At 46.7% G+C, this 13,789-nt stretch overlaps 1 protein-coding gene across 1 annotated transcript in view; it reads left to right on the forward strand.

Moving 5' to 3' along the window:
- The first annotated feature begins 8,156 nt into the window (after nucleotides 1–8,156).
- Nucleotides 8,157–13,789, forward strand: part of PRPF19 (pre-mRNA processing factor 19) — a 15,075-nt gene continuing 9,442 nt past the window's right edge. The window contains exons 1-10 of the mRNA XM_024748527.1: nucleotides 8,157–8,377; nucleotides 9,988–10,137; nucleotides 10,323–10,399; nucleotides 11,357–11,498; nucleotides 11,582–11,655; nucleotides 11,803–11,865; nucleotides 12,754–12,795; nucleotides 12,923–12,997; nucleotides 13,314–13,389; nucleotides 13,482–13,591. Of these exons, the coding sequence (XP_024604295.1) occupies nucleotides 8,359–8,377; nucleotides 9,988–10,137; nucleotides 10,323–10,399; nucleotides 11,357–11,498; nucleotides 11,582–11,655; nucleotides 11,803–11,865; nucleotides 12,754–12,795; nucleotides 12,923–12,997; nucleotides 13,314–13,389; nucleotides 13,482–13,591 (828 nt within the window). The 5' untranslated portion in view covers nucleotides 8,157–8,358. The remainder of the gene's footprint in view (nucleotides 8,378–9,987; nucleotides 10,138–10,322; nucleotides 10,400–11,356; nucleotides 11,499–11,581; nucleotides 11,656–11,802; nucleotides 11,866–12,753; nucleotides 12,796–12,922; nucleotides 12,998–13,313; nucleotides 13,390–13,481; nucleotides 13,592–13,789) is intronic.

Below are 13,789 nucleotides of genomic sequence, written 5' to 3' on the forward strand. Positions count from 1 at the left end.
AGCAGGAGGTTATGGTTTTTGACTGAAATTTAGCTCATTGTTCCAACTGAGCTTGAGGGAGTAACCTTTAAAAAAAATTTGTATTTGATGGCCAGGGTCAGAGCAGGTATGATTGATTGGCCAAGTGAGGGGGTCTCATCTAGTAATATCAATAGTGGCCTGAATGGAACTATAACTTCTTTCTTCTAGAAAAAATTTCCTAAGGGCCATTCAATCAGAGCCTTGGAGTGGAGAAATCCACCAAGGTAAACCAGAAGTACTGGACACAGGTAATTGACCATAAACCCAACAATTGGATTGATTTTTAAACTCTGCATAGGAGTTATGTACCGGTTGTAGAAACCAAGAAAACATTGTAACTGATCAGGCCCATCATCTTGGAATAGCTGTCTACTTCTGGTGTTGTCTTTTTTTCCTGGTGGGGGTGTAGTTTCTCCTCTGAGTGTCATTTTAAGTTGATGTTGAGGTCAGCAGTCCTCTCTATAGACCAGTCTGGTACAGAGGCCCTTTTTTTTTTTTTTTTCCTGGTACGCGGGCCTCTCACCGTTGTGGCCTCTCCCATTGCGGAGCACAGGCTCCGGACGCACAGGCTCAGCGGCCATGGCTCACGGGCCCAGCCGCTCCACGACATGTGGGATCTTCCCGGACCGGGGCACGAACCCGTGTCCCCTGCATCGGCAGGCGGACCCTCAACCACTGCGCCACCAGGGAAGCCCCCCAGAGGCCCTTTTTAAAGTGGGAGATAATGAATCCAAGAGTCAATTCCCTTCAGTTTCACTGCACATAAGCTAGTTAAGAGTACCTGATAAGGATCCTTTCATCTAGGTTGGAGAGAATTCTTTAAATGATGTCTTTTCCAGTATGCACAATCTCCTGGTTGCAGGTCATGCAACCTTTTAAAAGTTCAATTAAACCTTACAATAATGCAACTTAGTAAAAAGGAGCCATCTAGGAAGTGAGTCTTCGGCAGTAAATACCGAAACTCAAAGACCACTAACAGCACTAGAACTTAATATCCACAAAGGTATTACTGAAACATAATTCTTATCTCCAAAACCACCTTCATCTCTACCAAATATAGCCAAATTAAGACTAATTTGCTTGCAAAATGAGTCTGGTTTCAATAAACGTATACATAAGTATAATTGATCATATATGCTCTTTTAAATTGGCTTTGTTGGAACTTTTCATAAGGAATCTCAGATTTGAACTTTAAAAGTCCTCTCAAGGCCAGGAAAGACATGCCAAGGACTTGCCATCAGATTCTGTTTGGAATACCTATAAATTTGGGTGAAGCTCTTTCTTCTTGAGGTACAAAATATCTTGCGTCTGCCAGGAAGTGGCTTTCTTTATTCACCTGATAAGGCTGTTGGGGACCCTGTATACAAGATACCAGACTGTTTTTTCAAGGGATTTATGGCTCCATAAAGTCAATCTTAGTTCCTTAAAACTGTCTGGTCATATCTGAGCCTATGCACATCTCTCTCTATTATGACATTCCAATCAAAGCCTTGATAGGATAATGAATGTTTCCAATTGTGTGCTGTTAATAAGGAGAGTAGATTCTTATTGAACTTATGCAAATAACCATATTGCCATGAAAATAAGAATACTAAGAGTTTCCAAATTCTGGAGGGATCAGGTAGAGAGAAAAGATAAATGTTTCAGTTCTGCTTACAAAGGTATAATTTACCAAATTGCTGTAAGTCACAGCTTAAGGGGAAAGGTTTGCGTATATCTGGAAAACAAAGATTAAAAGTCAATAATATTTCAGACAAAAAGTCACACTTGTTGATCTTGATACTTCATAGTTTTATGAAGCCATGAGGTTTTCCATTCGAATTCTTTACTTTCTTACCCAATTCAGCAGTATAATCTAAAAGTTATCAGAACCCTGTACTTATCAGAAAGTCCTTTCTATGAATCTTCTTGAAAATGAAGCATTTTTGCAAAAGCATCAGAGCAAAACAGTAATTATCTATAAATGACAAGAGACTTTAAAAGGCATAGTTAAAGACCTGATTATGATGCAATTGTCAGAGAAATTTAGTTATTTTTGTGACATAGAATATTGAAATAATAACTAGAATTATGACTGATAACATATTATGACTGATAAAATTATTAATGTTATAATGTAACATTATATCTACATTCAAATTTTAGAAATTTCATATAATTTCTAGAACATTTATGTTAATAACAATTACCCATAAACTATAACCTAAGAAGGTTGACAGATTGTTTAAAAGGTAGAGAAACTTTACATTCTGCTATCGAAAGCAGATCAATATTCCAAGAAAACTTTGCCCCTCTTAACAGAGAAAACCAAATTCTAATTTTGTACCAGCTTATTTTTAATATTAAAACTCATTCAACCAATTAAATTCATTCCAGTGTTCACCAGTCCTTATCACATACAAAACTCTTTTCCTAGATAACCTTCTATAACTTTCTTTTATACCTTCAGATTTTGTCCTATGCTTTACCTTTCTCTCTCTCTCTCTCTCTCTCTCTCTCTAACTTCTTTTTAGGACAAAATTACTTCCTTTTCCCTTAACAAAATTCATTTCCATTCCCTAAACCTTCTTTTTCCTTTACACACAAATATATTTTCCTTATTAATTTTTGGAAGTTTTAATTATATATTTTAATTATGTTCTTTAACCTTTAAAAACCTTAATTTCTAGTAAAAGCTAAGAGGTAGGCAATTATGAACTGTCTCTTAATTAGCATTCTGTAGAATGGCAAACTTATTAACTCTATTTATAATTTCTAAAAACATGTGCTTTCTTATTTTAAAAAGTCTCAATTAATAGTTCTAAATATTATTAGTTTCTCTGTAGAGGGAAGCCTATGTTACTGTTTCAGTATCTTATTTTATTTGTAAAGGATCTAGATAGTCAATAAACTTCTAGATACTCAATAAACTTTAACTTAACTTAGCAAAACTCTAAAGTTTCAAGTTACCAAAAACCTGGAGAAACTATTTTTAAGAAGACATACGATAGGGCTTCCTTGGTGGCACAGTGGTTGAGAGTCCGCCTGCCGATGCAGGGGACATGGGTTCGTGCCCCAGTCCGGGAAGATCCCACATGCCACGGAGTGGCTGGGCCCGTGAGCCATGGCTGGTGAGCCTGCACCTCCCGGGTCTGTGCTCCACAACGGGAGAGGCCACAACAGTGAGAGGCCCTCGTACGGCAAAAAAAAAAAAAAAAGAAGACATACGATAAAACGTAATTTTTCCTAAAGAGTTCATCTAAAAATTCTTACCTCATTTACATTTAATTGACTTGTAAAAATCTTACTACGGCAAGTTATTTTTCTTGCTGACAAATTTTGTAATAGAGATAATAAGATCTTATTTGACTTTTAGTAAACCTACCTACAATAAAAATATTACACTTAATGCTGATTACTTTAAAGACATCTCAAGTTACCAAGTTACCAGTATTAATTAAACCAACAAACTTAAACTAACTTAATACCAAATATTAATTTAATACTGAATATTTCCCAGATCACATGAACCTGAAATCCATTTGGGTTAATTTATATTTCTGAGAATTTATATAAGTGCTTAATTTCACTTAAGCCAATTAAATAGAACTCATTTACAAATTAATGTTGGCAATATCACCTGCAGGTAGAAACATATCATATCTATAACATACACACAAACATGTAGACAACACAAACAGAGATCTCAAAGCTTCACTTAAAATTTAGTCATGAATTGGATATTACAATATAAAGCTCATTTGTTTATATAACAGAATAAGTTGTTTACTTGCTTGAGTTTAAAAAGGCCTTTTTTCCATTTTTTCGTCTCCAGTCTCAGGAATTGGAGATGGTCTAGATAGGTGAGAGTTCCTGAGAGCCCTGGTAGAACATTTACATCTCAAAGGCACAGGGAGAGAAATGCAAGCTCCTCCTAGAAGGACTTTTGTTCCGTTAGGTTCAGAATTTTGAAAAGATGTTTTATCAAACCGATTTCTCTAACAATGCAAAAACCAGTTTTGGAATGTTAAAAGAGCCCCATCTTGGCCATTTCAGGGTGGGATTTCCTTTAGGTCCCAATTAAGTAAGTATTTGCAAAAGTGTAAGTTCTGTGAATACATGAACCTGACTGGGGTGTTAGTTGGAGGTTGGCTGTTTGATGCTCCTCTTTTCTTCTTTTGGGAAACTCTATCCCACATTTTAAAGTTGGTTTGTCAGGATAAAATTACTACTGAAAACTGTATGGTGAGCCCAGGTGCTGTTTGTAAGCTTAATTCCTCTAAGGTGTCACCTTAGGGTCATTTCAGCTCTTTTACCTGTCTCCGTTTCTCCTTCTAGAGATCTAAAACCCCCGCAGGTGCTCGGAGCACCGGACGGCCAATCCTTATGTGTGCATCCCTGGATGAGTGACTTTTTAAATTAATGAGTGGGAGACTTCCCTGGCGGTCCAGTGGTTAAGACTCCGTGCTTCCACTGAAGGGGCCACGGGTTCGATCCCTGGTCAAGGAACTAAGATCCCGCATGCTAGAAAGTGCGGCCAAAATTAGAAAAAAAATAAAAACAACAGAGAACAAAAAAGACCCCAAAAACCTATAAGAAAAAAAAATAACATAAATTAATGAGTGGGAGACTTCCCTGGCGGTCCAGTGGTTAAGACTCCGTGCTTCCACTGAAGGGGCCACGGGTTCGATCCCTGGTCAAGGAACTAAGATCCCGCATGCTAGAAAGTGCGGCCAAAATTAGAAAAAAAATAAAAACAACAGAGAACAAAAAAGACCCCAAAAACCTATAAGAAAAAAAAATAACATAAATTAATGAGTGGGTTTCCCTATGGGGCTGCAGTACAGTATGAGGACTCACCTCCCCCTCTCCCATAAATTTCTCAGTTGCCTGAGAAAGCTGAAACCAGCTGGGAAGAGCTATGTCTCTTATCTTTGGAGCTGAAAGCTCTCATATGCTATCTTCACTTTTATTCTGACAAACCCTGTTAAAGTTTATGAAGCTGATTTGAGGAAAGACATCAGGTCAGCCTCCCACCCAGTCACCCAGTCCAATCGCACTGAAAGACTCCTCAGCCGGTGTCTTTCAGCAACTGAGCAAAATCTTCCCAGTGTCTCTCAACTGGGGAATAAGGCACCTCTTCTTGAACCTAAGTTGAAGGATAACCCGCTCCTCATACCAAGTTTAACAACCTCTGAATTAAACTCGGGATTGTCAACCAAGATGAGAGATCTGAGCTTAGGAGAGACTCAGATAAATTCATCTGGACACACCAAGGAGGCGGACGGGCGCAAGGGGCCCTTGCTGGTACCAAGGGTCTGGATCCTAGAGTTTACACAAAGGAGAGAAGTCTGCTCTGGGTTTCTCCCCTCATGGTCACCAAAACTCAACTGACAAAAAAGTGCACAACACACGAGCTGTGAGTTGAGTTTTATGCATTGTCTTACTGAGGACTAGAGCCCGGGAGACAGCCTCTCCAATAGCTCTGAGGAACTGCTCCAAAGAGGTAGGAAGAGAGGCCAGTATATGTGTGATTTTGGCCAAGGAGTATGTACAATCCAACATCTCAGTAGAAGGTTACTGCTAGTCACGAGGAACAGATATCTCTGTTCATGATTTTTTTTTTAATGTTTGGGATTTCATTTTAATTAATTAATTTGGCTGCACTGGGTCTTAGTTGCAGCACAGGGGATGCCGTGTGCAGGATCTTTGTTGTGGCATGCGGGATCTTTAGTTGCGGCATGCGGGATCTAGTTCCCCGACCAGGGATTGAACCCAGGCCCCCTGCATTGGGAGCGTGGAGTCTTAACCACTGGACCACCAGGGAAGTCCGTTTCAGTTCACGATTTTAGTGCTTTTCTAAAGTATAGGAAGATGCAAGAATTGGGGTCATAAAAATTCTCCTGTTACATCTAAGGGCCTGTTTTGTGCATTTTTCCAAAGCACAGCGTGCCTCATCCTGTTCTTTGTCCTGAATTCCTTTCAGGGTGTACCGTAGGGCTGTGATTATAGTGGCTAATGATTTAATCCTTATAGGACTGGATGATAAGTGACATTCTTTGTTGCACACAGACTACACATGAGTAGCAATCAGTCTGTCCCCATGTCAGATTGTTTCTTTCCTTCAGATGTTTCTCAGACACATCCATCTTCCTCTGGACCTTCATCACTTCCTGCCTTGGCTAAGGGTCTCTTTCTTCCAGAACAGGCTCTGGTAGCACCCTGGGCAACACCTTCCAGCCTTTCTCACAGTTGCAACTTCACATTTGCTTGTGAGATCGTTTTTGATTTGTAGGACTACCAATCTCATGTCACTTGGATTTTCCTGTGCAGGAAATATAACTTTTTTTTTTTCTTATGACAAGTTAATTTCTTTTCAACTCTCTTTTCCATCTGAGTGGTAGGAACACTCTTAGACAGTTCAGGGTTCTTCCCACCCTTGTTTTACAGGTTGTACACACCTTTTGGAAAATTAACATAGGGCCAAAGGGTGGAGGGGAAGAATTCACCTAATCCTCTTAGTTGTTTGAGCTGCATTGTCCCGGTTAATCCTCTGTCAGTTGTCCACACAGGTTGCAACTAAATCTTCCTGAGAAATGGAGCTTCTGGGTTTTTGACCAATGTGTACCTTTGCTTCCCAAGGAGCAGCAGCCTTGGCCTGGGGGAGCAGGGCATAGAGTTCCAGTCTCAAGAACCCACTGACAGCTATGCATATATCCCATTCCCCCACCTCTTTCCTTCCCAGCCTTAGGTAATCTTTATCTCCTTTGTGGGGAGATTGAGACTGGGGGCAGTGGGGAGGAACCTGAGATCATGTTCTCGCCTGTAATAGTTACTCCAAAATCAATTGCCCCGAATCCTTTCTATTCCCTGAGGGGCTTGTTTTGAAACTCAGAGCTTTGAAATGACTCCCCATTTCCTCCATCTTCTGTCACAGCCATAAGCTCCCCAGCACAGGGACACCTCTGGTTTTGCTCAGAGTGCTATCCCCAGTATCAAGTACAGAGCCTGACTAGCACATAGTGGATACTCAATAGATTTGTCCAACAAATGAATTATTGGGTCTTTCTCTCTCCCCCTCCAACCCATCCAGTTAATGTCTTCCAGAGGAATCTTCTGGAAATGTGGTTATCACTCCATAGCTGATCTGCTGTCCGGCTGTGAACCCAATCAAGTCTAACCACCTCAGGTTCAAGGTCCCCTCTAAACGGATCCATTTTATTTCCTACCACATCCAAGTACTTAAGATGCCTGGCCTGTCACGCAGCCTGTTATTCAACCAACAATAGTTATGACGTTCCTGCTCTGTGTTGGGCACCGTGTTAGACTCTGAGAAACAACAGTGACCGGAACAATCATGGTTTCTGCCATCACGGACTTTATGGCCTAGCGGAGAACCCAGACAGCAAACAGATACTTGTACATAATTAAATAATTAAATGATTATAGTTATCCAGAGTGGCTCAGGGGAGAATTACAGGGCACCGTGACTAAAATTCAGTCAGGGGTCAAGAAAGACGCTCCAGAGGAAGTACCATTTAAGGTGTGATTGAGTTTACTTTGGAGCGGATGGGAGGGGAGGGAAAGAAGAGAGGGAGTTGAGGAAAGTGTTCTGGGCAAACATAACTGGAACCAGCCAGAGTGGGTAAGTTTGAGGACTTAAAAGGCCAGTGTGGATGAGCAGAAGGTGAGGACTTGCCCAAAATCACACAGCAAATTGGTAGTAGAGGCAAGACCAGAACAGTTTCTTGGCCAGTGTTACTTTCTCTACCCATCTGCACCTGCGCCTACTTCACTGGGTCTTTCAAAGCGTATTCCGGAAACACTTGCTCGAGAATCAAGTGGGGCACGCACTGACAACGCATACTCTCTAAAGTAGACCCCAGGAAGATGCATTTTAAGAAGTTCGTTAAGAAATTCTCGCATACACCAAATTTTGCAAGACTACGGTCTCACGGTCCCCGCCAGCTCCGGTCCCAAAAGGGTGTCGCTGAATTGATTGGCTTTAAAGTCCCACTGCATCATGGGAAATGTAGTTTCGGATCTCCTTTCCTAGCCCCTGGGAGCGCTTTACGGAACGAGCCGAGAGGGCCCGGAAATAGCCGAGTAGTTCCTGGCGCGCCCTTTCCTGCCCGATTGCATTCTGGGAAAGGGCAGCTTCCGTTAAGTGCCCGAGGCTGAGGCGCGCGGCCGGTCGCGGTCCCACGTGAAGCCCTAAGCGAGCGTCGCTCGGCGGGGCTGCTCCCCGCTCTTAGCGGAGCGTGCCGGAAGCAGCGGGGAACCGGAAGTGGCCCGCGGAGGCTCGGAAGCTGATCCCGGAGCCCGGTGTGAAGAGCCTTGGAACGCAGCGACGGCGCCATGTCCCTGATCTGCTCTAGTGAGTATCGGCTGCGGCCGATCTCGGGTCGCAGGAGGCCGGAGAGCCGAGCGGGAGGATATGCGGGCCGCTGCGACGCCGGGGTTGGGGCGGAGGTGAAAATGGGGCTCCCGGGAGGCAGGGCGGCGGCCTGTCAGCCCGGGGGTCCTCCTTCTTAAGTGTGAGGTGCATTTGCGCTGCGCTTCACAGTTTACATAACGCCTCAAGCGTATTGTCGCAGGCAGCACTGAGGCCACCCGTCTCGTTTGCGCAGTGGAACTGAGGCCTGGATAGAGGGGAGCAGGTGCAGGGGAAACAGGAAACCCTAGGGCTTGTGCAGGATCCGCCCCCGCTGGCGCAGGGATGCGGGCCTCAGTTTCCCCATCTGCAAAATGAAGCCCTCGTCACTGGATGTTGTCTGAGGCGCCTCGCTTGGGTAGGCAGAACTTCTGCAATTTGCAGAAGTTGCACAGTAGGTTAGAGGCAGTGACAGGGCTGGAAGCCAGGTCTCTGTTGGTTTACAGCGCGCTTGCAAGACTGTGATCTCGTTATATGCTCATAAGAATTCTCCAAGGCAGAAATAAACATCTGGTTTTACAGATAAGGATGTACGGCTCAAGGAGAATATGGCTTTTGTAGAACAGTACAGCTAGTAAGCGGCAGAGCTGCATGAGGGAGCCAGGTTCTCTGACCCTGAGTCCATGCTCTTTTCAAATGCCTTGTCCTGTCTTTCCTTTAGGTGTTTTATTGAGGCGTGCAGATGTTTTGCATTCTCATTGTTCATCCGGGTATTAGTCTCTCATTTTTTTCTCTCTTGGCTTCCTAACTCTCAAGCCCTTTACTCTTCTCAGAACCTCTCCATAAATCCAATACAAAGGGAAGAAGGAGCGAAAGGAAATGTGACTAGAAAAAGGAACCTTACACCTTAAAGAAATGACGGTGTGCAAAGTTTTTTCACATTCATTGTTTGAACCTCGAGAAAGCTCTTTTCTGTTTTTCCCAGCTCCATCCTTCCTGTCATTTGCCCATCGGTTAGATGTTTACTGAGTGCCCGCCGGGCATCGGCATTGTTCTGGCAGGCAGAGACCAGCTATAATCCCTATCCTCAAGGGGTGTAAATGATAGCTCTGTTGGGGGTTGTCGTGAGGATGAGTTAATCGGTGGAGAACGTTTACAGTCGCCCTTGGCACCTAGTAAACACCACGTAAATGCTTTTTGTCATCCTAGCACTCGGTACGTCGCTTCGTAATTTCTTTGTTTGAGAATCCATCTAGGCTCTAGTTTGAGATTAGAATGGCTTCGTGTGTAGCTCTCTGTCCTGCGGTATAATGGGTGCCTCATCATTGTTTAAAAATGAGATGGGCGGGGACTGTCGACTGCTCTCTAGGTGCCTGGCTTCAGTCGTCCTGTAATAATTATTTACTGACTATCTGCCCGTCAGGAGACTGATGGAGAAGCTTGTTAGGTGGCTGGAAAATGTTCTGGGTACAGTCCGAAACTGGCTTGGTGTCATGTCTTGATTCCTCTTAGCGGAGTGTAGGGACGCGTGGTCTTTTGGCGGCCAGCAGTAGGTGGAGCATCCCTGCGGCCCTTTCACCAGCCCAGGCTCACTGCCTGCCCTTTCTCCGCAGTCTCCAGTGAGGTCCCAGAGCACCCGTGTGTGTCCCCTGTCTCTAATCACGTCTATGAGCGGCGGCTCATTGAGAAGTACATTGCAGAGAATGGCACGGATCCCATCAACAACCAGCCTCTGTCCGAGGAGCAGCTCATTGATATCAAAGGTGCCTGCTGGCGGCCTCAGGCCAGGGCCGTCCTAGCCCAGAGCCTGGGAGGGTGGGAGGGGGTGCCTGCGCACTCAGGGAGGGGACGGTGGTCTGTTAGTGCAGGCTGAAGGGGAAAGAGCGGGGGGTGGGGGTAGAGCACCCTGGGTCATGGGCTTTCACATACACCTTCCCTCTCTTGGCAGTTGCTCACCCAATCCGGCCCAAGCCTCCCTCAGCCACCAGCATCCCAGCCATTCTGAAAGCCTTGCAGGACGAATGGGTAAGGCCCTGGAAGAGAACTGGTATCTTACCCACTTGAAAAGAAGGGATCACTGGGGCCTCCCTGGTGGCGCAGTGGTTGAGAGTCCGCCTGCCGACGCAGGGGACGCGGGTTCGTGCCCCAGTCCGGGAGGATCCCACGTGCCGCGGAGCGGCTGGGCCCGTGAGCCATGGCCGCTGAGCCTGCGTGTCCGGAGCCTGTTCTCCGCAACGGGAGAGGCCACAACAGTGAGAGACCCGCGTACCGCAAAAAAAAAAAAAAGAAGGGATCACTGGATTAGGACGTGGGGGTGGGAGGGATGGAGCATTACTTTCTCTTTTGAGGGGAGGGTGAGAGCAGAAGAGGAGCCTGCTTCTTGACCTCACACAGATCTGGGCTCCACGCTTGTTCCATTGCCCACTTGCCTTGTCCCTGGGCAAGTTGCTCGTATCCAAGTCCTGCTTTTCCTGACCGTATGACATGGATTAGTGCCTGTCTCTCAGGGTTTCGGGAGAATTAGAATAAGGTTAGAGTATAAACTTCATGATGTCAGGGGCTCATTTTACTCATCAATAGAGCCCCAGCACTGAGAGCAGCGCCAGGTACATAGTAGGTGCTCCAAAATGTGAATGAACGACTACATCTTGAGGATTGTCTGGCGTAGTGCCTGACACTGAGGGCAATCAATAAATAGCAGCTGTAGCATTTTTATTTCCTTTGACAAGGTGACGGCACGACATCTGAGATGTGCCGATAAATTAGAGAAGATGGGGATGGGAAAGAGTTGGCTCCCACTCCTGTCTGTGTGCCCAGGGTTTGGCGTGCGTAGGAGCTCGGGGGCATCTCCCAAAGCGTTCAGAGTCACTCAGATCTTGCTCGGGTCACCAGTACTGGTCTAGTCTTCTTATCAAGGGCTGACTCTTCTGCTGGGTGCTCCTCGCGCCTCCCTGCCCCCTCAGTGGCGTCTCCCTCTCCCAGGACGCAGTCATGCTCCACAGCTTCACCCTGCGCCAGCAGCTGCAGACCACCCGCCAAGAGCTGTCCCACGCTCTGTACCAGCACGATGCCGCCTGCCGTGTCATCGCCCGTCTCACCAAGGAAGTCACTGCTGCCCGAGAAGGTAGAGCCTCTCGCCTGCCATGCCCCACTCTGGGCTGGGCCTGTTTTATAATAGCCCGTTTCTGACATTGTCTTCTCTCCCAGCTCTGGCTACCCTGAAACCGCAGGCTGGTCTCATCGTGCCCCAGGCTGTGCCGAGCTCCCAGCCGAGTGTTGTGGTGAGTGTCCCCCCAGCCTCGCCAGCAGCCCGCGCGCACGTGTGTGTGTGTGTGTGTGTGTGCGCGCGCGGTGGCTCACACAGCCCTCCTCTGCAAGGCTCTCTGGCATTTCTGTGCTCGTCTCACCTTCACCTTTCTGCTCTTCAGGGTGCAGGCGAGCCGATGGATTTGGGCGAGCTGGTGGGAATGACCCCCGAGATTATTCAGAAGGTATGTCGTGCTCTCACTTGGTGGGAAGGCTGGTGGGTCCTCCCTTTTCACTGTCTGCCTGGAGTCCAACATAAATAAAAATCCCATCCATTTGGAGATGAAGTCGAGTGGTACAGAGCACAGACTCCTACTAGGCTGCCTGGCTTTGTGTTTTGATGTCACCAGTTATAAGCTTTATGACCTTGGGCTGACTTAACCAGTCCTGTGTCTAATTTGCCTTCTAAAGTGAGGATATTGGTACCTGCTTTATAGACTTGTAGGAATTTTAAAGGTTTTGATTACTGTTAAGTACCGTTTGTCGCTCTCATTAGGGTTCTTTGCAGATACTAAAACATTTTGTTACACGTTTTCATTTTTTTCCTTTTGAGGGAGACAGGACAGGAGTGATCACTTTCATTTTACAAATGAAGAATCTGTAAAGAACGTGAGGTTCAGATTCAAAGGCACAGCTCCCAAGAGGCAGAGCTGGCCCCTGAGTCCAAGTCCAGTGCTCTGTTATACTCAGGGGATCCTCCTTAGTACGAGTTGATAGTGTGTGTCTTTTCCAAGCCGTTCAGGTTGTCAGCATGCATCTCAGCTCTCATCTTAGTGGCGCAGGCGTGGTCTGGGAACCGTGCCATCTATCGCCTCTGTGGCCTTGGGCAAGTGACTTCACTTCTCTGAGGCTCAGTTTCCTACTCTGTGAAATAGGGTCATCAGCACCCACTTCATAAGGTTGGAATGAAAGTAAACAGAGATCATGCGCAGAAGCCTGTAGCACAGAGCTTGGCAGGTGATGAGTTCTTGGTGATGCTCGTGAAAGCATAGATGTGACCAGCATTCACCGTGTTGTTTTCCTGGCAAAATAATTTGTCTCACGTTGAGCCTATTCCCCTCTGTCTTCCCCAGCTTCAAGACAAGGCCACTGTGCTAACCACAGAGCGGAAGAAGGTGAGTCCTCCCAGGGCCAGGGGCGGGAGCTGGCCTGGAGGACGTGGCTGGCCCCTTAGGAGGAGGGGGGATGGCCGAGTCCTGCACTCACTGCCTCTTTTCTTGGGGGGCTTTTTCTTTCTCTCAGAGAGGGAAGACTGTGCCTGAGGAGCTGGTGAAGCCGGAAGAGCTCAGCAAATACCGGCAGGTGGCATCCCACGTGGTGAGTGGCGGAGTCCTGCAGACTTGGAGACACGGCCCTCCCAGGCTGTTTCTGGGGTGGGGCAGGTCATCATGGCCTCTGGCTCTGCCCCATTTCTAGTCTTGGCCGCTGAGTTGTCAGGCTTCTCTTCCTGCCCAGCTCTGGCTTTCCCAGTAGCCAATGAGGGACTGACTGCATCCCGGCAGAAGTCCAAGTGCAGTGGATGAGGAACAGGAGTCACTTATGTTCCTGGGGGCCGGGGCCGGGGCAGTTGGGTGGCTTTGTGGCCTGCCTTGATTTGGCCGTGACTGGGTTTGATGTGGCTCTCTCTGCACAGGGGTTGCACAGTGCTAGCATTCCCGGGATCCTTGCCCTGGACCTCTGCCCCTCCGACACCAACAAGATCCTCACTGGTGAGAGCGGGCCTGGGGACAAAAGTACTTCTTCAGCAGAGGGACTTGGGTGGGCCTGACGCATTTTTGGATCTCATTTTGGTCCTCCTCAGGTGGGGCAGATAAAAATGTCGTCGTCTTCGACAAGAGTTCTGAGCAAATCCTGGCCACTCTCAAAGGCCATACCAAGAAAGTCACCAGCGTGGTATTTCACCCTTCCCAGGTAAGGGCTCTCCTAGCACCCTCAGCCCTCATTCCTGAGCCCTGTTTCAGTGGTTTAGGGGCCCAGGACCAGACCCCCACCCCGTTGCCTCCTTGGTGAAGTGAAACGGGCCTGAGAAGGAGTGCCGACTCTCCAGCTCTGGCGGTTAGGGGCTGGGCTTGGGGTCGTGGGGTTGCCCTCTGCTCTGCGTCAGAGCTC

This window comes from Neophocaena asiaeorientalis, unplaced genomic scaffold (assembly GCF_003031525.2).
Source record: "Neophocaena asiaeorientalis asiaeorientalis breed wild unplaced genomic scaffold, Neophocaena_asiaeorientalis_V1.1 scaffold43, whole genome shotgun sequence".
Taxonomy (NCBI): domain Eukaryota; kingdom Metazoa; phylum Chordata; class Mammalia; order Artiodactyla; family Phocoenidae; genus Neophocaena; species Neophocaena asiaeorientalis.